At 41.8% G+C, this 24,321-nt stretch overlaps 1 protein-coding gene across 3 annotated transcripts in view; it reads right to left on the bottom strand.

Moving 5' to 3' along the window:
- stard13a (StAR-related lipid transfer (START) domain containing 13a) overlaps positions 1-24,321 on the bottom strand; it is a 59,924-nt gene that overhangs the window by 14,794 nt on the left and 20,809 nt on the right. For 2 of the 3 annotated variants that reach the window (XM_035943040.2, XM_023298500.3), the window contains one exon: positions 637-708. In XM_035943040.2, coding sequence (XP_035798933.2) covers positions 637-708 — 72 coding nt within the window. Of the gene's footprint in view, positions 1-636; positions 709-9,538; positions 10,247-24,321 lie in introns of those variants that run through there. The other variant, XM_023298499.3, reaches the window with a different exon arrangement.

Below are 24,321 nucleotides of genomic sequence, written 5' to 3'. Positions count from 1 at the left end.
AGCTCCACAGTGTTTTTTTTTTCCTCAGAGAAGCAGCGTGTGCTTGTGTTTGTATAGATGTTAGATGTGTGTTGCTAAAGTAGGACTGCCAGATTTTTAAGAGCTACTTCTTAGATTACGGGACCCATTTCCTGTTTGTGCCTCAACTGCATGAGACCCGATGATCATCGCATGAACAAACGCCTGTAGGTTTTCAAAAAGGAGTGGGAGGGGAAGGAGGGCAAAAAAGAAAGAGTGGATGGTGAAAGGTGAAAGAAACAGAGAAAAAGTAAAAGATGACAGGCTTTTCTTTAAGGATGAAAAGGGGTGGGAGTGGAGGGGTAAAGGGAGAAAGGTGGAAGGAAGAAGAGAGAAAGAGAAGCTATGAGAGTCCCAGCAGTGATAACAAGGCCTTTCCCATGACCCCTCCCTCTGGACAGGAACTGAAGCCTGGAAATAGATTGCAGTGGCCCAGAAGACGGGAAAACAGAGATGGAGGGATGGCAGAAAGAGGCGGAGAGAGAGCAAGAGACAGAGATGATGGAAAATAAGACACACACAGAGAAAACTAACTAAACAAAGAGAATAAACAAAAGGAGAGATTTGAAGGAGGAGGTCTTGGTGGTGTGTGTGTGTGTGTGTGTGTGTGTGTGTTACCTTCATAAAGCTGGGCGTACTGTGGAAACCCTGCTGCTCTAAGCCAATCACAAGCCTCCTTAGCCTCAATCTCTGTAATAAAAAAAAGCAATAGAGACACGTTAAATACACACATTAATGTAGATATACAGATTACTGGCATCTAACAATCTTCCCTGTATGTCCACATTTAGCTAGATTATTATGAAAGCAATTCAGAGTCGTAAAAAAACATCTGGATCCCAAAACAATTTTATGATTTTGCATAATTTCTGTGGAGGAAAGTCCCTAAAATGATTGAATTTCCCTCTGAGACTTGCGCTGGAACAATGTCCCCCTCCTGATGGTCTCAATTATTAAAACCTAAAAATATATTATAAACACCAATAAATCAAGACAGAGCATCAGAGCCTCATGTGCATTTGTGGTTGTAGACTATCCGAGCGTTTTTAGTGTACAGAGAAGGAACATCTCAGAGCATTTAGTTTTCCTTTGGGAATTCAGTGGAATGATGAGACTGGAAAAAGCTGGAAATTAGCCAGAGAGGGAAGCTGCATTATCTCGAGAAGACAAAGGAAACACGGTTTAACATCACATGCTGCACTCGCATATGATGTCCACTCAGATGTACCAGCCGGCAGTCAGATTTCCGCTGTTAATGCATAAATGTAACAGGCTCTTACATATGGCACCACACCCCATTAGGTGCTGCCTCCAGCACCATGAGATTTTACAGGCATTTGTTTTACTACTTTTTTCCGCTAGCATATGTATTGCACACGCTGCTAAAGTGGCAGCTCTGAAATGTGCATGTGTGAGTGTGTGTGTGTGTGTATGCTTTCTTTATGAGCAGACAATTATTAAACCGCTCTGCAGCAGCTCTTTGTGCTGACAAAGACATCAGAGAGAACAGCACGATGAAAGACATAATATATATACTGAAACAATGAAACATACATATGCATGAACACATATGTTAAAAATATGTCCAAGCTCAGAGCTACTATTTTCATAAAGGACAAAATATGGATGAAAGAATTGGTACAAGTGCTGGTTAAAATGAACAAAAACCTCCACACAAAGTCATTAAACATTAAATTATATTAAGCAATGCCACTGTCATCCAAAAATCATCGGCAGCAATGTATCATTCTACAGTCGCTGCTCTTCTCTCACCCCTCCATCAAGGCCCTGCTCATTCATGCTCACTTGTCTCATTCAATCATTTAAAGGTGCCGGCGCTGAACAGGTCGGGCACCACAGAAACACAGAGGACAGAGTTCAGCGAGGCAATAAAAAGCCTCCACCAGTCTCCACCATCAGAGATGAGAACGGTCCGAGGAAATGATCCTTTCACCGCAATCCGGCAATTACATCCCTTTCCCAACATTCTCAGCATACCTCCTCTCTCTAAATCACATATGAAGCAACAAGGGGGTAGATCCTGAAAAAAAAAGAACTGTTTTCTCTGAAAATAGACCGGAGAGACAGAAGAATTCCAGCGAGAAGCCGGAGAGAGCCTGCAGGCCGAGAAATGGGAAAACTTACTCGAAGCCCTCATGGTGCGGGTGATGACATGCTTCTATTTCTTTCTCCTCTGCTCAGTCTGAAGTTTCCTCTCCATCCCGTGGCACGTCCATTCACTGCTATTCAGCTTTCCATCAAGAGGCAGAGATTCTGTACTTTCTCCCTCGCTCTTTCCAGCCCTTGTGTTTACAACTCTGCCTCCCTCTTCCAGCCAGCCCCATGCAGGTTTTCTCTTCCCTCTAATTTTCTCCTCAACCTCCTCTCTCGCACTTTCATCTTTGTCAGGATCCACATCCAATATCGCTCTATTTCTACAGCTCTCTTAGTGTTCTGCTGAATTGGACGCCTTCCTTCTTGTCACACTTGTTCAGTTTCTTACTAATTCCCTCTCTGTGTTCATTTCTTCCTACACCTACATGTCATCTTCTCATAATCTCATTACCTCTGTTAAAAATCCTCTCTTTCTCACCTTTGTGCTCTTTCTGAATCCTTCCCACTCCTATCCTCCATATTTTATCCCCCTCACAATCTTTCTTTTAACAAAAACACTCCCTCACGCATTTTCTCTCACCCATCCGCCCTCTTTGCTTCTTTCACTGCAGCCTCCTCGCCCTTTCTCCTACAAGAATCTTGCCATCGCCATCAACTCCGCATCTTCCTACCAGACCTGATGGTGCCCCCCACCCGTCACGTCCACGGAGGAAACGGCTAATTTCAGCTGGCGTTTGCATCAGTCAGACCCCCGAGGTCGCAGACGGACAACTGGTGGACGCTAACTTCACATGTCAGCTGAACCTACTGGCTTGACCAACAAGGAAGGCGACTCTGACCTTGGCCTCTTTCTATTGGTTTGCGGCGCTACAGTGCAGACCAGAACAATGTGTGGGAGAAAGCAGTGTGCACATACATGCACACACAGCAGTGTGGACGTTTACAGCCGTCCAGATGTTGCCCCCAGTGAGTCAGAGAGAATGCAAAAAGGATGAGACAGCCAGACAGCTGGGGTGGGGAGGGCAGCAGAGATGGACAGACCCTGTGGGAAAACCGCAGGGAGGAAGACACACCACGCCATTATTTACTGAAGAGTGAGATTTTAACAAATATCCACTCTTTTTATGGAAGCAAGGTTTAGCAAGGTTTAAAAAATGCAGATGAAGAGCAGGACACGGACAAGGAAAAAAAAGCAGCAAACCGTTAATTTTCCAGTGTCTCACAGACCTCATTAAAAACTTAAGAACACATCAGTGAGCCACGTCATTGTAGAGCTGCCATGTTCCATCATTATAATCAACGTCAGCACTGTCACTGTCACATTAACCTTATGGCACCAAATCCTGGAAATAGCCAACAAATGCAGTTTGCTCCTGTATGACAGATGTTTGCTAAACACTAGAGCACCAGAATGTCTGTTTTAGAAAACAAATACTGTTTTGAAGCTTTATGTCTCACAGGAAAAAAAATATTTGGGGAGTTTTGATGAAAAGACTTAAGAAACAGCAAACGCTCCATTGGTTTTTGTCTTTTCATAGGAATTAATGACAACAAAAAAAGCACAGAATGCAGTCAGTCATATTCTTTAATGCTTGTTGAAAGCAAAAGGTTGATTTCACTAAATTGTGGTGTAACTGAATACAAAGATGATGAGTCAAAGTGTACATTTAACTCAGGGTTTGTTCAGGAAGGATTCAACAGAGCCCCCAGAAGTTTTTTGATTTTATTTTTTATTTTTGCAGAATACTTAACCCTTTAAAGCCTGAGCAGTTTTTAGGCATTTTTTGCTGCCGTCATATTTTTTCTCACGGTGAGCTTATTTTTCACTGCAATATAAAGTCCTGCACCTCCACTGAAACAGCATAATATGATTATTTACTTAACAAAAACTAAAAAAAAAAAACCCACTGAAATAAATACGTACAAATGTTTTACAAGTGCAGGTGTTACCAATACTGCAAAAATGCTGCTGACTTCATATGCTACAGACATATTACTACTTGCATTTTCATTTTTCCATCTTTGTCTGCTATATGCTTTGTGTAAACATCTGCAGTTTAACCAAAAACCCTTGAATTTTTGTCATGTGCTTGTTAATTGCAGCCGTGACATGAAAAATGTACTGGCTAGGAGTGCTGATTTTTTTTTTTTTTTTTTTTTTTTGCAGAACATGTTCAGCCTAAACTGTTAATTTACTGCAATTGAAGTGATTTTGATAAAACATTGCAAAATATTGCACTTTAAATCACTGTGCCTTGAAATGTGTAAATATTGTACACTGAATTTTAATTACATTTAGTATTTCTATAGATTTTTAGTGTAGATATATATTTAACCATATTTTGTCTGTGTCTGTTTATTTTAATCAGATTTATTTAATTTTCCAGGCCACATTACACATTTAGGCCAATGAAAATTGGAAATCTGATAAATCTTACTGTTTTTACAGTTTCTAGCTGTGACAAATAGTGCGCTTTTGGCTATTTTTTTATTATTTTTTTATTTTTATTTAAGATATCATGCCTTTAAACGAAAACACAGAACCTTTGATGATTTCAGAGCTAAAGTTTGAGTCTTTCTTCCAGGATTAAGAAAGAACTCCGGCATACTTACTTCAGTCTGGTTAACTTTTCCTCTACCTAGACTGTTGCTAGGAAACTGTTAACACACTGAGCTCACCTCCAACTAAAACTACATAGCACCCAACGCAACAATTGCACATTAACCACCTTAAGTGTTGCATTCAAAAGTAATCAACAGCTATGAAGCTAATGTCGTTGCAAGATATAGTGGAAAAAAGCACAAAATGCTCTGCTTCATTACAGTGTTTGTGCACGTGTAATTGCCAGTATGTCTTTGTGTTGGTGCATAAAAAAGACAAGTGGTAAAGCTTTTGTCTGTGTGGGGACAAAGCACCGCTGTTGATGTGTGCAGAATTTAATTAAAAGATTAATTAGTACACAAACATGTTATTAGCGGGCCATGAAACACTCCAATACACACAGTCAGACAGAGTTAATCCAAGCTGCCCACTGTGCTTCAGTCTATTCCATGTCCCTGCATTCCTGCTGTGGAGAATATATGACAACAGGCAGCAAACCGCTAGAAGTACAGCTGAGAAGGCGGACAGATGGGAATGTGTACGAGTGTGTTTGACTGCGTTGGTGTGTAGGACAAAGGAGCTGTAAGGTAATTCCTTACATAACAACAGTGCCAGCCTTGTTACATAACACATACAATGCAAGCACCCCAGTGTCCGCTCGGCCTTTTTGTAAATGGAATTTTTTGTCTTTTCTTTCCTCTATCTTTAATTTCCTGCCTTTTCATCCAAAGCCAGTAACTCTGACTCTCTGACGGCCTTTTTACTGTATTATGTCTGCCTCGCACTGGGTCCCAAGGAGCCTGAAGTGGCTTGTATGATATCATTTCCTGCCTTGAATTTCCCATGCCTCCGGAGCAGCATGTGAGCTAAGAACAGCAGCAGGAAGATGCCGGGATGAACATGTCAGTGGGATGATTGTTACACTGAGGTGCACTAATGGACAACAAGCAGTAACGGAAAGCGAAAATAAAGAGAAATTAGCTAATTTTACAAAGCTAAAATTACATGTTGTTTATTAATTTTAGTCTTTTTGGGCAAAAAGCATGATAAAGAATCGAGAAAATTAGCAAAAACTACACTACACACAAACACACACACACACACAGGATGCCTGGAAAGCAGCCATATTCCCACATACGCTAAAGCACTTAGTCCTTCATGTTTAAAGGTCAAAAAAAAAAGTAGCAAAGAAGACAGAGGAGGAGTGATGGGAGAGGAAGGAAGGGAGGGAGGGACGGTAAAGCGGAATCTGTCTGTCCTGTCTCGTGTGGTTCATCTGTGATGATGTCGAGCCCTCAGGAATGTACTGTAAAACACAATCAATACTGGCATGAAATCAGTGCAGGTTCAGGCAAAGAGTCTCCTGTGCTTCATCGACTGAGGACTGCAGAGTTTAGAGACGCCTGGATACATGATAGTGCAGCTTGGACGGACTGCTGTAAGTTAGCAGTTGATTATAATTAGCAAAAGCAAAGGAGTTTATGGGAAGTATTAACAGACCTGATTAATAGAGTGGGACTGGATGAGACAAGTCAATAGCTGTGTTGGGTTGTGCCACAGCTTCGCCAGCAGAGGGTGTTAAAGCAACGCGTTTAAATCAAGCAGAAGCATTAAATGGCTTCAGGCTATGGTTACATGAAAGGGATGCAAGGTGTGTTTATATGCGTGTCACATTGTGTTCCTTTTGCCTTTCAGCGACTGAGCAGTGATTATCACCTGGCTCAGTTTAGAGCTCAGCTTGGCCGGGATGTCGGTGCAGCTTTGTGGCTTGGCAGCGTAACACTGGTGAGCATCACAGTAAGTGATAGTCAACTTTTACTCTGACAGACATTTTAACTGAGGGTTTCTCTAACAACAGCTTTCATTAAAAGAAAACACAGACAGGTGAAGATTTAAAGGATAAATTGGAATAATTAAATGGCTGTTTCCATATGTGTTTATAGTAGAGTGTTTTTGTCATTCTTGTCACAACCCGTTTATTTTGTCTTATGTCTTCTCTCTCCTGAAGTTTGTTCTTTGTCCTCGCTGTCTCTTTGCAGGTATTTGGGTCGACTCTGGAGCTGCAGCCTCTGATCCCACCAACCTGTTCAGTGTTTATGATCTCTTGTCCGTCTCTGTTGTCCTTTTCTCTCTCCTCTTTACCCTCAGTCCAACTGGTCGAGGCAGATGGCCACCTTGCCTGAGCTGCTGGAGGTCTCCTGCTCTTAAATAGGTGTTATTCCTCTTCACTGTTGCCTGTATGTTTGCTTACAGAAAATCTTTAGATTTGCTGCGTTTTTTTATGTAGAATTTTGCACAGTCTTAACCTACATATATACCTAATTTGTTAGATAATTTGGTAGAGTAGGTAATATTGTGGGGTTTCAACCTTAAATGAGTCTAGTAAATGTGTACAATAGTCCTCACTTTAATATTTAAAGTTGTGACATAAATGCAAAGTCTTATTTCTCTATTAGAAAACACTTAATCTCAACATCTGTTAAAATCCGCAACATACAGTCAAGCCTGAAATTATTCATACCCCTAGCAAATTTTAACTTAATGTCACATTTTAATGTAAATAAAAGCTGAGAAATTATTTCTACCACAATGATGCCTCTTATACATCATATTTATTATCTTTTGAGAAACACAAGTCATTTCCAATCAAAGAAAAACTTGCTGGTTGAAGAAAAGTAACTTTAAGTCAAAGTGTGCTAGGGGTATGGATAATTTCAGGCTTGAATGAATGTAATGGTGGCTTGACTTGATGACAAACAAACAGGGACACAAGGAACACAGATTCACTAACTGGCTTGATGAATATAAAAATGATAATAATTGTAATATTTATGACAATAGATCAATGATAATAATTGTAAAAGCATCCTTACAGACCAGTCTTGCCACACAGGAGCCATCTAGGGCAGTTATTTTGGGCTAAGAAGACCAGAACCCTGTTTAAATGAATGAGGAGGAAGCAAAAATTGCAATTTCAGTGCTCACTGGGACATCAAAAAGCTGCATGTGTAGAATTTAAAGTCAAAACTGATAAAACTACTTAAAAGTCTGACAAAATGTGGTTTAAAAAGCATCATTCCCCACAGGTTAAACTTCTGGTTTGGCTATTTGAGGGGTGGGACATGCGTCACACAACAACCATTTTTTGTGGAATTCCTCCCCTAGACTTCTATTCAGGATTCTTTATATGGCGATTCATCCCCTTATAATGCCTCTAATGAAAAAAAAAGTGAGTCTATATGCTTCACAGTTGCCATAATACAACCCAGTTAAAGCCTATGGAAAAGGAGCCAGCCAAAAACAACATAAAGAGATCAGTGAAAGTAAAAAATCTCAGTTGCTGGTAGTAAAATCAAAAATGTGATAATATCTTAAGTGACTGCTTTAACTTGTATATACAGATATGCACTTGGAGATATTAATCAAAAACTACTGCTTTCAAAAAGTATCAGATTTGAACATAAGTTTGGTTGGGTCAGTGGGTTTCTTTTTTAAGGCTGGCTCATAGTCTAGCAGCTGCTGAGAGGTGGAATGTGACAGGGGAGTGTGTGTTTGGGAGGGTGCGAAGAGAAAAGTGAGTATTAATGCAAACAGCAGTGACTTTAAGAAGTCATACCATCATCCAGCACAGGTATAAACTTGCTTCACCATCTACATTCCTGCCATATCTGTCACTCTCTTGATGCTTCATATAATATTTGACTCAGAGACAGATTTATCATCAAAGGGGGGCTCATCCATTCATTCCTCACGTGTCATGGTTACTGGGAAGCAAAAAAAAAAACAACAAAACAACAATGCACCCCGATAAACCTCAAAACAGAGAGAAGAGTAACTCATCTACCACAGTGAACACAATTTACAGCTCCAAGCCTGAGTTGTGACAGTTTTGCTTTTGTTGGATGTTCTATTTACACCCTGGGAAACATGAGTCATGTGACAGGAAGCTGAGGAAGTAACCAGTTGGGTGAGCAGTACACAGACAAAAACAATAACACTACAGCCCTTCAGGGTTTGTTATGACTTCTTTTAGATTTATGAAACGCATCTTTGAGGTAGAAGTGGCTCCATATGTTTGGCTGACTGAATCCAGAAATGTGTCCGTGTGCTGGTAATATTCTTAAAGAAGAAACGATGGAGCACAATATCGAGGGGATCCTGCCAAAAGTCGTGTTGGTAAACGATTGCTATGGTGTTAATATGTCAACAAATGTTTGAATTCCTAAACAGGGAAGATAAACTAACATGAAAAGGCTGTAATCACAATCTTCCTTCCTGTGCTTTCAAGTTCACACCCTTATCAAAGCTCACATTGGTTGAATCTGCACAGAGTGCTCTTCTTTATAGACAGAACAGATGAGAAATCACTTCTACAGGAGAAAAGAAAGCTAAAAGAGAATTCATAATAGGCAGGCTTCAAAAATCAAATGAGAAGTTTTAGAACACACTTAAACCTTGTGGAAAAAATTGCATCGGTGAATGAAAACATGCAGAATTGCTGTCAATTCGACCTGTAACACTTGCTTCTTATTTGTCTTGCACCACTTTTTTAATCTGCATGTTACTGTTCTGCACTAAAACATCAAGCTAAATTCCTCATGTGAAAACCTGCTTGGCAATACAACCTTTCAGATTCTGATTACAATCCTGATTTTTTCTTTTTTTTCCCCTCAACAATCAACACCAGGTCAAATCCAAATCACAGAAATTGCAAAAACCAGTCACGTTAAATCAAATTCCACCCTAAAATTCCAGCAATGACTGATGGACTCATAACTTTGCCTCAAACCTCTCTGTATCTACCTTGTGCCAGCCTCCGGAGAAGCTGCTGGCGGGCAATGATGCGTGAGAGTCGCAGGGCAGAGCGTCGCTGAGGGGTGACTCCCAGCCTCAGGTAGTAGTCCTGGCCGTCAGGTGTCATGGCCTCCAGGCAGGTTCTCTCATTGGTGCCGTCACCGTCACTCTCACAGCCGTTACTGTCGCCCTTGGCACTCTGATCCACACTGTCCGTAATGTCGTCGACATCCATACTTCTGCTGTCTGTCTGATCAGCACTGTCTGTGCTGTCCTCAGGGCAGATACTGTCAGCACTCTCCCTTGTATTGTCCACACCGTCAGCAGTGGTTAAATTCACTGGGTGTGTAGATTTTCCTACACTAACATCCTCATCTTTAGCAGTTTCTGTCGCACCGTCCAAAGGATCCACATTGTTCTTTACTGTCTCTCTCGAAACTGCTCTGTCTGCACCTTCACAGTGTGCTGAGGTAGCCACACCGTCCACACTCACTGCAGCATCCACATCATCCATAACGGTCATACCGCTGTCTGCAGCCGCCATAACATACTATCTAATCCCCCACCGACCTCTACGTCCTCCTTACTCCTGCCCTGATGAGTTATTGTGCGAGCACTCCTTCCTTGCGAATTCCTGCCTCTAACATGTCCTCACTGGAAGTCAAACCAGCTCCCCACCCTGCCGCCTCCTCCTCCCTCCAACTCCAACCGCAACCAAGCAAACACACAGGCCGCTTCATCACACCACCTGACTCGGATGACAGACGTTGTTCTCCCCACACACAAGTGCGTGCTGAATTCTCAGCTGAGATTGAGATGGGAGGAAAAACAAACTCACTGTTGCTTCCTCACAGTCTTTCCTTTTGGTCACGTGACCAGCAGCCAATGACCAGAGCGCTCAGGGAATGCTGCCCAGCTTCCTGAAGTTCTGCCAAAGACACAGTTTGGTACATGCCCCAGGCAAATGTGAATAAGTGTGGGTGAGGAGGGCAGATCTGTTATGGTAGATGTGATCAGAATGGGGATAGGCCTGGAAAAAAATAACCCAATGGCCACATCCCAATGTGAAATGGGAAGGAGCAGAACAATGGAGCGTATGTGGGTGTGTGAGACTGCACTGAGGAATGTATGTAGGAGAAAAAGTATTGTTTCCAATGCTGAGTGGGACTGTAATGCCATTGAGAAATGTTCTTCAAATCCACACCATTAAATTCACATCACATGACATTTAACATAACTAATCCAGCACAAAAGAATCACCTACATCCCTCTAGATAACAATACAACCAATAAAACCTGTCATGTAGCAGCTGTAGTAAGCAATGCTGATGTGTGAAACGTGCGAGTGAACATTGCCATACAGTCACCAAGTTAGTGATTAATGTATGGAATGCAGAGAGCGGAGGAAGGAGGAGGGAAGTCGTACTTTGACCCAGTTTTGCAGAATAGTGATTTAATAGGACTCCAGGACACGGGCGGTCATTTGTATTCATTTTTGGGGGCTAATAGGCAGGGGGTAAGAGTTGGACGGGGCGCACGTGAAAAGTAGGTCATAGCAAAGTCAGTCTGAGGTCAGCAGTCACACACACCTGATCTCATAGCAGGGGAGCATTACGGAGTAGCTTTTTATATGCTGCCTGTCCAAAAAGTGAGCGAACGCAGTGAAATCCCATAAAAGTGCATCAACTCTACATCCTAAATCATGCTCAGTCAAATATTCAGAGAAGCTGTGAAAGATAAAATCTGACTGGATTTGATTACACTGCCCTCTGGAGGAAATATGAGAGAACATTATTAGAATTTCATTTTCACTGCAGTTGTGGAGGTGTGAATTGTCTTTAATTACTTTACATGTCACTCAACGTGAACTTAAAAGAAAAAGAAAACGGACCCAAAACACTGTGCAGGACACAGAGTAAATGTCAAGCTGACCCAGGGCACAGCGGGCTGGTACAGTAATGTAATAGTGAGCTAAATAGACGTGTGTAACTTGAGCGGTTCAGGGCAGGGCTGTAGTAAGCAGCTGGTAATATAATAGCTATCATTCTCTCTCAGCTAGATGCAGGACAGAAACTGAACAGGCTGAAGAAGACACTGGAAAATAAGCTAAACTAATGTGACCGTAAAGATAAATCGAATACACAGATGGTTGGGACACAACAACAAACAGCTGGATAATATAAAGAAAAAGCAAAAGAACAATTTTTTTTAAGCAAATACAATTTTGGCATGATTTCATCTTTCATATCAGTAAACCTTTTGCTTCTCAAACAGAATATAAAACCCCTGAACACTATCCAGCGTCTTTGAGTTTTTGGAAAAGCGCTTTATAAATAAAATTTATTATTATTATCAAACATAACATGTAACAAATGTGTCCTCATCTGTTCTGCTTTTCTTATTGATCATTTGATAGATCAGCTCTAAATTCTTCATATTTTTGCCATTTATTTTGCAAGCTCTTTTGCATGTCATCATCCTAATCACACTTAAACTTGCATAACTCTTAGAGAATGTGTTTAGGTCCTAATATAACTGAATACATTCTAGCATTTAATGCCTTGAAGCGAATGATTGCACTGAATATCTGTGCTCTACAATGAATAAAGTTTGATGATGTCATAGCTAAGACACAGAAGTAAATATGAAGATATATAAACAGGTTAGATCAGGCAAAAGCTGCATGTCTGATTTTTGAACCCTTCAATTTTATTCATACAGTGCCAATTCAAAACATATATCATCTCAGGCGCTTCACATAATAAGGAGAAGACCTTACAAAATCCATACAGAGAAGCCCCACAACACAAAAGTCTTCTTTGGATTCCATTTGAGCAAGCGATTGGTGACAGTGGGAAGAACAAAAAAAATCCCCGTTACCAGGAAGGACAAAAAAAAAAAAAAAAAACTCTGGCAGAACCAGACTCAGGGAGGGCAGCTACTTGCCTCAACATGGTCGGGGTGAGGGTGAGGATGGAGAGTTATGAGATTTTAAGTGATTTAAAAGACGATACTAATGTAAACAGAGTTTCACAGTTGGGGCATTTCCAAACTTCAGGACTCTGACCATCAAAGCTCAGCCACCTTTAATCTTTCACCTAAAGCCGAGGGACTCCATGTCTGAGCATCTGAGGCTCCACAGGACCTCAGAGGAGATAAGAATCTGGATTTTGACCAGGAGCAGATGAAACTAAAAAGAATCAATGTGATTTTTAAATCAGTCCCTAAAGCTGGCAGTTAGATGAATGTGTATATGTAAAGAAAATCATGCTATTGCATCTTGCAGATTCTGGAGCTATAGAGGAAGAAGTGGTGATTGACTGAGTCCTGCAGAGGATGTTGATAATCTTCAAAGGCATTCGGGGTCGCTAACAAGAAATTCACTTTGAACAGCAGGACGCCCTGAGACACCCAACACGGATATAATTCAACAACTGGGTTTTACTAACTGAGTATTTTGACTACAGCAGCGAAAGACCATTCCAGAAATACAAGGAGGCAAACTGACTATATGAACAATAATGCCCAGTTGGAAACAGATGAATTAAGATAAAGCTTTACATTTTTGAAAATCCCTCAATCTGCATCCATGCTGTCTAACACACACACACACACACACACACACACACACACACACACACACACACACACACACATACAAAAACAATCATATCGAGGCAACTAAGACCCACAAATCCCACACACAAAGGGAGACCCGACCCCCACCACTAACCCAAAAATCTGTGGAATTACAACTAAATCCAGGTGTTATCATGTACTCTCAGTTTACACACTCAGACGCACACAGTAACACAAACACACAGATGATTTTATTGAAGGGAACCATAAACACAATTAAATTCACTTTCACATTCAGTCGGTTCAGCGCCTGATCTGTCCATTTGTTCATTAATGCATCTAGTTATGATTGCAGCTTAAAAATGTGGCTTATTTTTGCTTGCATCTAGATTATATTTGGACTGAATCTGGCAAACTATGTCGGCTTTGGACATAAATGCTCTGCTTTAATGTGTGCTTGCAATTTATGTGTTTAGGCTTCACTGAATTTGTGTTTATGGTCAAAATAAAATCCACTTTATCAGAAAGCTATGCTCTTTTACTGTTTTGCTGCTGTTTAAAACAGCCACAGACTAACTAAACAGTTTCATATGATTAAAAATTGAACTCTCCAGCCGTGACTTATTCATACAATGGAAAAAGCACTGCCGAATACCAGCATAACTGTAAGGCCAGATGTGCACATTTTAAGGATTCCCCATCTCCAAATCTGATCCAGACAGATGTGAACTGTGTGCCTTTGGGCTGATGGGTTAAGCAGCAGGGTGAGGGAGGGGAGGAGGGGGAGGGGCAGTGGGTTTTGGGGAGCTTTTGGGCTCTGGCTAGAAAGACAGGATGGAGGGGTGAGAAGTAAGGCGAAAAGAGGATTACGAGGGCAGCAGGTGTCCTCTGATGCTCCATTTGACCGATATTCTTCTCTTATTAATTGTGCATGAAGAAAGCAGCGATCATCACAGTAATTATCCTCCGTGCAGAGCTGGAAATGATGTTTAACAGAAGCTTCAGTAGGTTTTTTTTTCTGCAGCGATCTATCACTGGTCCGCACTTGAATACGCCTGACAGGCAGACTGGGCTTTGGTCTGTGGCGGTTTGTGTCGTTTTGAATGTGGGAATGTCATCGTTTAATTTGCTTAAGAGGAGCACATCTCGGTAATTGCATTAAACCGAGGAGACAGCTGCAGCTCTCCCTCCCTTTCTCTCTCCTCGCCTTCTCTCACTTTTCTCCTCTTCCTCTGGCGCACAGTTTGGGAGAGGGAGACGTCTGCGCATCCAGGCCACTGTAAATACGGAGCAAACCGGCTGACCCTCCGAAACTTGGCGCATTAGCGCGTCTGTAAGAACATCTGACTCCCTGCGAGATGTGCGTAAAATCCAGCATTTTGAATCCCTAAGTGATAATAATAAAATGTCAACGTGAGCCGCTCTCTGGATTAGAACAACAAATACTGAATGACTGGCATCTGAAACCCCTGCTGGACTCCTCTCCACAGCACATGCCTGCGCTGTTTTGAGCACTAAATTTGACAATGACCTTCCCAAAATAATCTGGGAGCGCTTTGCGCATGACGCTACAGACATATGAGGCTAAATGCAGCGCATACTGAAGCGAAACTTTTGTCTTTTAAATCCCTCTCATGTGATTAAATGGTCTGGACAATAGTACAAAATGAAATATTGGTGGAAATGATGACCTCCAACAGTGACTCAGAGGCAAACATTCACCCAGAAACCAGATTTCCAAACTAACGCAGCCTTGATGTTTAATATTTAAAAACTATGTGGTGCCTTAAGGCGGCAGCTCATTACTGTCCCTCCTCATCTATCTGTGAGGAGACACTTCATATTAAAATACTTCCATGTTTGTCTCTGACCTGCCAGTCGTCTCTCCCGGACATTTCTCCACAGCAGATCCCAAGCCTTGGACGTGGAGTCCCGCAGCTGCTCACTGATCGACCGCCGCAGCTGTAGCTTGGCAGACTTTCGCTGGCTTGTCATTGCGGTGCAGCCGAACAACGCATATTCCCCGAGTTAAAAGCAGCGCTCGGCCAGATTATATTCTTCTCCAGTCTCTCTTTCTGTTAAATCCACCGTGAGCAGCCCTCCGGCCGGCCGGCTGGGACGCTGCGCCCCCGGCTCCTGCGTCTCGCTGCCGCAATAGTCGTCACCGCTTCACCTGGTACAGAGCTCCTCTTGCGCTGCGTCACCTTCCTGCACCAGCGGAGGCGGATGAGGTCCGTTTACTGGCAGGATTTAGGAACCGCGAAAGAAATTCAACCGATCCAGCATTTCTGCCCTCTGCCCGACTCATCCGCAGCCGTTTGTGGGGCGAAGGTGCAGAAATGTTTCAACATAACTTCTGCATGTGAGGCTCGACTTCTGACAAGGCGAGCCAGATGTGAGAGGCGGTTTCCCCCTCCCCGAGTGGAACACACTCTCTCTCTCTCACACACACACACACACACACACACACACACACACACACACACACACACACCAAACCTACATGTCCTCCACGACACAAACCCACCCACTCACCCAAACAAGGATCTCTTTCAATCCCCCTGATACATACTAATAACACTCAGTCATTCCAGGCATACATGCACACAACTTGCAGCTGAGTTGTGTTGCCACGAAAAGCTTTCCTTAGTATCTCTGGCCATTCAGTCACAAATCTGACCTCAGAGGGCGGCTGTCCAAACTGTCAGCAGACATGCTGGGCTTCATTAGTGACTGACTTAATCATTTTCTTAGTTTTTCCAATAGATTGTTTCAAGAAATTACCACAAATAGCCAAGATAAGTTGCCCAAACTGTGTTTCAAAGCAGCTGTAATTGCCTTATTAGCTGCAGAAAACCAAAAAAAAAAAAACAATTTGCAAGGTAAGAAACAAGCTGCAGAAAATGTTTACATGTAAGAAGCTGAATGCATGAAGTTTATATTGTAGCACAATTGGCATCCAAGGCAAGTGATTAGTTTTTTTCCTGTTTTTCCTAAATGAGTATGTGACTATTTCCTGACTAATGGAGATAAAGAGCAGACAGTGAGCCAGACAACACTAAAGTGAAAGTGCTCAACAATCTGAGCTCTTTGTGAGTTACATTCAGCCGTCTGACAGGTTAAGGGTTTTGGGAATTTCATCCTGAGCTCTGGGTTATTCCTGTGTTATTCCAGGAATGCCAGGCGGAGCGATGAGACCAGCCGGGATGCTCCCTCAGCTGCCGTCTGCCTGACACACTCGGATGTCCTGTTCAAGGTGTTGAGTTGCAGGTCAGCGTGGATCCATGAGCGGAGACCCGATTCGACGTTTCGGCTTGTTGAAACACGCTCGACATCCCGAGGAGTCAGCAGAATCCTGAGGTTATGTGGACACCAAACACCGCTTGACCGGTAGGGTTAGCTGTCAGAGAAGGAGCTCTGAATGATCACTCAAAAATACGACTTCTGTCGTTGGACTGGTTCCCCATCAAACACACGGCACATGCTGGAGGAATAAGGTGAAGTTCATGTTCCAAGTTTCCCTGCTCTGCCTGCAATGGTCTACAAACTGTTGACAGTTCAGCTGCTGAGTGACCCGGTGATTTATATTCCTGCAACACACATCGGAGAGCAGGGCAAGACGTGTGGCTGGCACTGTCATCAGCGGTGATGAGAGGGAAAGTGTTTCAGAGGCAAAGGGGCGACGAACAACGAGCAAATGAACGGAGGAGAAAGGAACTGAGGAGCTCAGGGGAGATGAACGGCAGAGTCGACCGACGAGACCACCAACATATAGAATATCCGGTGTGGGATATGCGGGGGAAGATAAACATCACACTAAAAATCACACTCTTCAGTGGATGAAGCAACCGGTGGAATTTCCCAGTTCAATTTTTATTGCTTCTAATAAAACAGGAATCATGAGCATTATATTTGCAAACAGAGGATGAAAGAAATCTCAAAGTCACACGATCTTTCATCATCTTTCATATTTAATCCTATTCAAAGAGTGAAAATGAAAGAGGAGAGTGGGAACAATGCAGAAGTATTTTTGGTGTTTGATGGAGTCACATTGCAAACAAGCTGATAAAGAGAGGAGGAAATGTTACAAATAAATGTATTCTCCCTATTTACAAAGCAAAGCAGCTTTTCTGCTTTCGACTTTTGATTTAGATTTTTTCTCATCTACCTAATGGTTAATTTGACGCTTGCATGCAGACAGTACACCTGTGCCAAAGCTGGAAAGAGACCAAAATATGTGCAGATCTGGCATTAATCTGAGAGCAGTGCTGCCAGGGATCCGTTAAAAGAAGACGTAGGTAGTGGATGCGGGTGTTCAGACTTGTATTTTGAGTGGGAGAGGACTGAAAAAGCTGGCAGGAGAAGAGATGATGCTGGCACTGAACCTGTGTGTGTCACCTAAAGAATCAAGGAGTGATATGAAGATTAGAGAATTCAAGGGGAATGAGGATGTGCAGGACGGAAGTCTTTATGCACCTCCAAACAAGTACAAGATGAACCATCACATGTCTTGAAGGAAGTCATGAAAGATAAACAAAGTCCCTATTTCTGGCTGCAGACATCAGAGGTCAAGCAAAATACCAGAAGCATGCATCATTAGGTTTACATAAACAGTCCTGTTTCTACATAAAATCTAGTTTACACTGTAAAACGTCAGACAGGAATGTAGTCAAATCAACTTATTTTAATGTTAACTTTGCCAACTGCACTGAAAATGTCTAGTCTTTCAACCTTAGAATTTAAAAACATGAGTTCTTATAACTTGAGCCATTTTGACCTGAAACGGTATGTTGATTAAATGAACAGTTCAGTTCACACAACTCACTAAATTAGGTTTTAAAGAAACAAAACCAACATTTGAGCAGACTTTCTCAGATGCATCGTTAGAAAGTTAAAACTCTTCACAGGTCCTTGTTTTTTGGAGTTTGAGGAAACCGACATGACAGAAACTTGTTGTGAGTCTTTACCATGTTGGATATTAAGTTATGGTTGTTTCTTCTCACCATGACAAAAGTTAGTACTGAATTCAGTCCCTACACCTGTAAAGTCTCATTTTACTGACTGGGAGCAAAACCTCACAGGTTGTGTTTGTATTGACTCTGTAAGTTCTCAGTGTAAATTAGGAACAAAATTTTTAAAGCTAGAAAAGATAAAAGGAAAGCAAGTCTGCTTTTAACCATTGCCTATGTAAGCAGTTGAATCAACAAATGTCTTACTTTTGTTTGTCACTTGTTTATGTCATTTCCAGCCAGAAGAAACCTAATGGTCAAATAAAAATGAACTGTAAATCAAAATTTGTCATGGATGTGTATAATTTGGGGCTTAACTGTGGGCTTTTACAATACCAGACAGAGTGATGGCATAATGATCAACTTCCTCCACACTGAAAGAGAGATAAACATACTAAATTATGCACAAACATGAATAGCCACATGAAAGTGTAATTTAAATATGTAAATAAGGTTAAATCCACACTAATGCAAACTGCGTACACACTCATGTCCACAAACCCTGGTGGCCTGTGCTGTCAGGAACCGGCTGCAGGATTTAGGGATTTTAGCACATTAACACAGTCAACTAAAGGCTGGCTTATAATCAGAGCACAGTGACATAACTCTAAGGAACACGGATTAAGGACTGCAGGCTTTTTCTGTGATTTCTTAAGACCTTTTGAACATTTAAGACCGACATATATATGTATATAGTGCCATGGTAAATTTATTGGAATATGCCAAAGAGTGACTGAAAAAACACATGAAAATATTATCTGGGGACACTTAAATATTCATTAAACGCTGTTTTTGCACAAAGCTACTGCAATGTGAATCTAAAATGTTCCATTAAGGAGACCCAGAATTAGTTCTGTTTTGTTCTTTGTTGCTATTTTGATAAGAAAACTGCCTATATTTGAAAAACAGGACTGATTTTTACATGTGTATTTCAGTGTGTGAAACAGCTGCATAATGCGTTCTGAGGCTCTGGAGACAGTTTTGTGAAACCCGACAAAATGACCCTGATAATGTTGTGAGTGACGTAAATTCCATTTTCACAAGAGACGAGCATCAGTCGACCAATTAGAACAAGGAAATTGCTGTAATTGTCACTGCAACGTTTGCTAGCACCGATTCATTCGCACTGTACTGGAACTGTTCATAGGAAGTTGGAAACAGCCTGAAATTGTTAGCATTATTAAAACTTTAAACATTCTCTAGGATTCTTAATTTTGACCTGCTCTATCTTTTAGAAGAGAAATCCAAAGCAAGAAATGTGGGATGCAAAAATTCTAGTTGTACCTGGAGTGTATCGGCTGCTGCAGTGAATAAAATCTGTTCTTAAATAAACTAGAAAAGCTTTTGGGTTGAGAAACAGTGTGAAAAGACGGGAGAAATTAAATACTTGTGTGGGAAAACTACCAAACGTCCCAGTGACACAGTTAGTCTTATATTTCTCCCCTGTGACGATGAAGCCTATGAAACGTGGATGGCGAGCTGGTCCTTGAGGTCAGCCTTCACCCGAGGCAGAGAGAGAGAGAAACAGCGCCACAGGAAGACTGTCTCACAGCAGCGGCCAATCAAAACACCAAACCAACACATTCCACGGCACAAACAGCCAATCAAAGCAGCACAATGGACATGCTCTGGACAGACCTGGGATCTGATTTTCTGTACAAATACACAGCAGAGCATGGGCATCTCCACCGGTGGGGGCAATCAGATCTTGCAGCTCCAGTGGAGAAATGGACAGAAGCTGGTTTAGAGAAAAAAAAAGCAGGAGGAGAAGGTGAAGAAAAATGGAAGGAGTTTCTCATCCTTCTTCCTGTCAGGTCATCCGAGGTGAGGAAGTTGTGTCATGCAAACTGCAAAGTGAGTCAATGATTGCACAAACTGCATGCCAGGGTTGCAAAGATGTTCCAATCCCTAGATTTCCATTAGTCTCCAGTGGTTTCAATTTTACAAATACTCCTGCTCATCTTCTGAGGCCTGAACATCATTACAACCCTGGAGTATTTCTAAATTAATCCTAAGAGCTGCATCAAAAGGAGGCTTGAAGGATGAGAGGTCTTAAAGAATCCAAAAGCACCCCCAAAAAATGTACAGTGACTGAAAATCTACAGACAAATCTCTAATAAAAAAGGAAACTGATGGCATTGAGTTCCACATTTTGGCAGAATTTTAGCTACATTTGACTTTCCTGAACATTTTAATCTTCCAAAAAAACCTCCCAGAATCCAATGTTCTTGAGATTCTCCTTTTCTGTCTGTAAAAAGTCAATAGCTGCATGAGCTCGCAGAGTCTGGGTCAGCGAGTTCAGTCTAATCAATGATTCAACAGATCACATGATCAAAGGCTGTGACAAAAGCACCGTGTCCAACCCACTTCCCTCTCGAAGCTTCCTTAAATTTACATGTCTTCTCCGCTAACATGCACCCTATATCCATTCCTCCTCCAGCTCATTTTTTTCTCTTCTGCTCCATCTCTGCCACTTTCTCTCTGCCTTCTATTTTCAGCAACACTCAGTCATTCAGGCCAAGCAGCTCAGCTCACTTGATTCCACTGTTCGAGACTGAGACACACATAGACATAACCCCCATATTTATACAGCATGTCACCTCAACAGCTGCTTGCTTGTAATCATCAGGTCCACTGCAATCAAAACTCAACAAATAACGAATTGAGACAGAGACTCGCATTCGTGTGGCATGAAAATTTCTGCAGCATTTTTTTACATCGTGTAAAACAAACTGTCGGTGGCGTGTCACCTGCAGAGAGAAGCACCGGTCCGCTTCAAGTGGAAAAACCTCCAGATTAAGTGAAAGCATTAAACAGATGGCACAGTGTGACCTTGACCTAAATTCCTAGTTCAAGTTATGTGTTTTAGTTATCCACGAGACACACACTCACACACATGCACGTCCATCCAATAATCGTACTTTGGATCACATAGTGATTCCATATGCAGCTCACATCCCCAAAAAGCATTATGAAGAGTGAGGATTCGGCTCGCAGCATCTGTTTATGTGTTCTTTACCTGCAAGAGCCAAGCATGGAGCGAAAACTGTGGCAGCAGCTATTTGCAAGTCGTTTCTATGAAATTCCAAGTATTTACAGAGAAGTAAATAAAAGCTAAAGGAAGTAAAGGCAGCAACAACCTCAACTTGCGTTAAATATGGAAATTCATATAAAAATTGCTGATGTGTTTGGGATTCAGAGCTTATCTTGCTAACTTGACCTCTGACTTTGATGCCATTGTGATTGGCAGGTTGAAGGGAAGGCGGTGAAGACTCAGCAAGAGCGGAAAAAAAAGAGAAGTCAGACGATGGTGGCACTGAGATCTGAGCAGAGACAACCCAATTTAAGACAAATATCTGAAATCTTTTCTGCTAAAAGCTTGAAGACGTTTGATTTTCCAGTGGAAGAAGGAGAAAGCCTGAGTGGAAACGATTCACATTTTCCTGCCTGACATTTGAGTTATGAGCAGCAGGCTTGACTAAAATACAGAGAAGTGTGTGGGAGCGAGAAATAATGCGCTATTATGTTTTTGTTATTTTAGGATCCATATGCTTACCATGTGTCATCACAAGAGGATCTAAACTAAAATAGCAATGTGGAGCGCCAACATTATACCCCATCTGTCCATGTTGGCTTGAGTCAACAGTATCAGCGTGTCTCTGTCAATATTTCTGCACCAGCCGCTGAGGAATGCTACTCTGGTCAGTTCCTTAAAAAAAAAAAAAAATGGGCCAACGGGGGGAGAAAAGTGGGTCAGGAGCTAATTCAGAGTGTCTATCCACACACTCTCCAGTAACAACAACAACAACAACTTCCATTGTCCGGCCTTGAAGATAAGCCTGCTGACATCGTCCACCTCCTGTTCAGGAGACTGGATCACCTACAGCAGGAGATGGCTATCACCCCAGGCCAGCGGCACAAAGCAAAGGTCTCGGCCGACGGGCCAAAGAGGAGAGACGATACAGATGGGAAATAGAGGAAACCGGGGCGGCCCTATGGGAAGCAGAGCCAGGCTGAGGTATAAAGCACGTCGCTGAATGCGGAGGGGTGGACGATGTATTTGGAGCTTTGAAAGCCGAGTGCACAGGACTACGGGGTGCAGACTGTGGTATGGAAGTAGCAGGACCTGGGGCAGGACCGGGAGGGGAAACAATAGCTAATGGACACGAAGGAAACTCCACAGGTCATGGGAGTGCAGATCACATGCTGATAGGAGTGCCTTGTTGCTGAGTGTCTCATTATGAAGGCACTTGGAGCTGTGTGCATATAGGGAGGTTTTGAGCCGTTAAAATAAGCATTTTTCCTGGAAAATCCTCAAGGACCCACTTCCTTCCTCAAGCTGGTATAGGGTTGCGGGACCACACACAAACATGCAAGTGTGTACAGGCGATACACAAATATGTATGCTGCCAGACATGCATACTAAAACATGTACAAACACACAAGCAGCAGTCTGGTCTTGGCTTAAAAGCTGCCAAATGTAATGGCATTTCTGTTACAAATAAACCATCACCATCACGCTCTCGTGCTGAACATGGCAGTCATTATCTCAAGCATGATGTGTGTCTAATTATAGTGAAACTCTGAAACTGAAGAGAAGCTACTGTAACAGATCAGAACTACACCCACAGCATCTTCTGACTTTGCTTCTTCCATTTGGGGGTATTTTGAAACAAACTCATGATGAATCAGTGCTTGGCATTGGTCACCGTCATTCACTGGAAAAATATTTAACAGTTTTTAGTTGAAATTTTGTTGAATAATTTTCTTTTTTTTTTTTTTTTTTTTTTTTTACAAATTTTCCCTGTTTTGTATTTTTACAATTAGCAATTCCACTATTCCACTATAAAATTTCACTATTACCAAAAATCGAGAAAAAAGTAAAATTCTAGATTTTTTTTTTACAGTCTATTTCACAGTTCTCTCAAGTGTCCCTTATCCACAGAGCCCAGGGTTTATTTCTTGGCTTACAGTTTTGCTGCAGTCATTGACTAAATTTAGGGATGTTTTTCAGGTGGAAGTTTCAGAAACTATCCTGGAGCTAAAGAGGTTAAACATTACCGACTCTTCACTATTGCTTCACAGTATAAAGATGTGAAAAGAGACCAAAGCATTCACCAATGAAGCCAGGGGCTCACCGAGAACAAAGAGACTTCAGAAAATGTATGTTTTAATGTGATAAGTTAATAATAAATCAAACTGAATATTGTTTTATATATCTGATACTGATGCTCAGCTTTTTATGTGCAAATTCAAAACAAGAATAGAGACAAAGAGGAAAATAAGATTTCGATGCATGTGAATTGCTCCTTATTTCTGCTATTCAAGCATTTAGTAAGAAGTTTTAAGACAAGGAAGAAAGTAAAGGCTGGATAATAGGTTCTGGATAGTATGACAATATAGATATACAATAAATGCGTGAGATTATTTTTGTATTATTGCATTTGCAAGTCATGTTACATGCATGTTCTTTAAAGATTAAGAAAAAAGGCTTTGGGAAAAGGATCCATACAGAAGTTCAGGGGATAAAAGTCATGCTAATGGACCAATAGCAAACAGTTACAGTAGAACAAATAAACGAAGACGGACGAGAAGAAATCATCTCTGCGAGGGTCAATTTACAGTTTGGACAATCAGAAGAGACAGCAGAGGGCAGAAAGACAGAGGAAAAATGAAAAGGGAGAGGTGAAGGAAGAAACGGGAGGAGAGACTGGGACTGCAGCCAAATCCACTTCCAGACTTGTTAAAGGAACTGCTGCACACTGCTGCAATATTTACACGACACACACACACTGACACACGTTCACTTACTAAGCAGCGAGTTAATAAGGGACCTCCTAGCACTACGAACCTTTAAAGTGTGCACTCGGTTGGATCTGCACATCACAGCTACCAGCACACACATTTGCCCATAATAACACCACAGCAAGCCACCGTCATTAAGTTATAAAGGTTTATTGCAAATTAATGGCTGAGCCAGCTTCTTTTCTGTGTGAGGTATCTTAGGCGTAACGCAGTGGAGTTTTTTTTCACACTTTCAGCATTGTTAGACTGAAACCTGATTTACACAAGTCAAAAGAGAAAGTTTGCGTCTTTAGTAACAACTAAAATATGAAAAAAGAAGAGTTTTGGGTTAAATATCAGCATTAGACCGAATCTAGGAAAATGTGTGTCAAGAGGTTGCTGGAGCCGCAGATGATGCTG

The sequence above is a fragment of the Amphiprion ocellaris genome, chromosome 14, assembly GCF_022539595.1.
Source record: "Amphiprion ocellaris isolate individual 3 ecotype Okinawa chromosome 14, ASM2253959v1, whole genome shotgun sequence".
NCBI lineage: Eukaryota > Metazoa > Chordata > Actinopteri > Pomacentridae > Amphiprion > Amphiprion ocellaris.
Note: the sequence above shows the minus strand (reverse complement) of the source record. Positions and strands in the feature narration are given on the sequence as shown.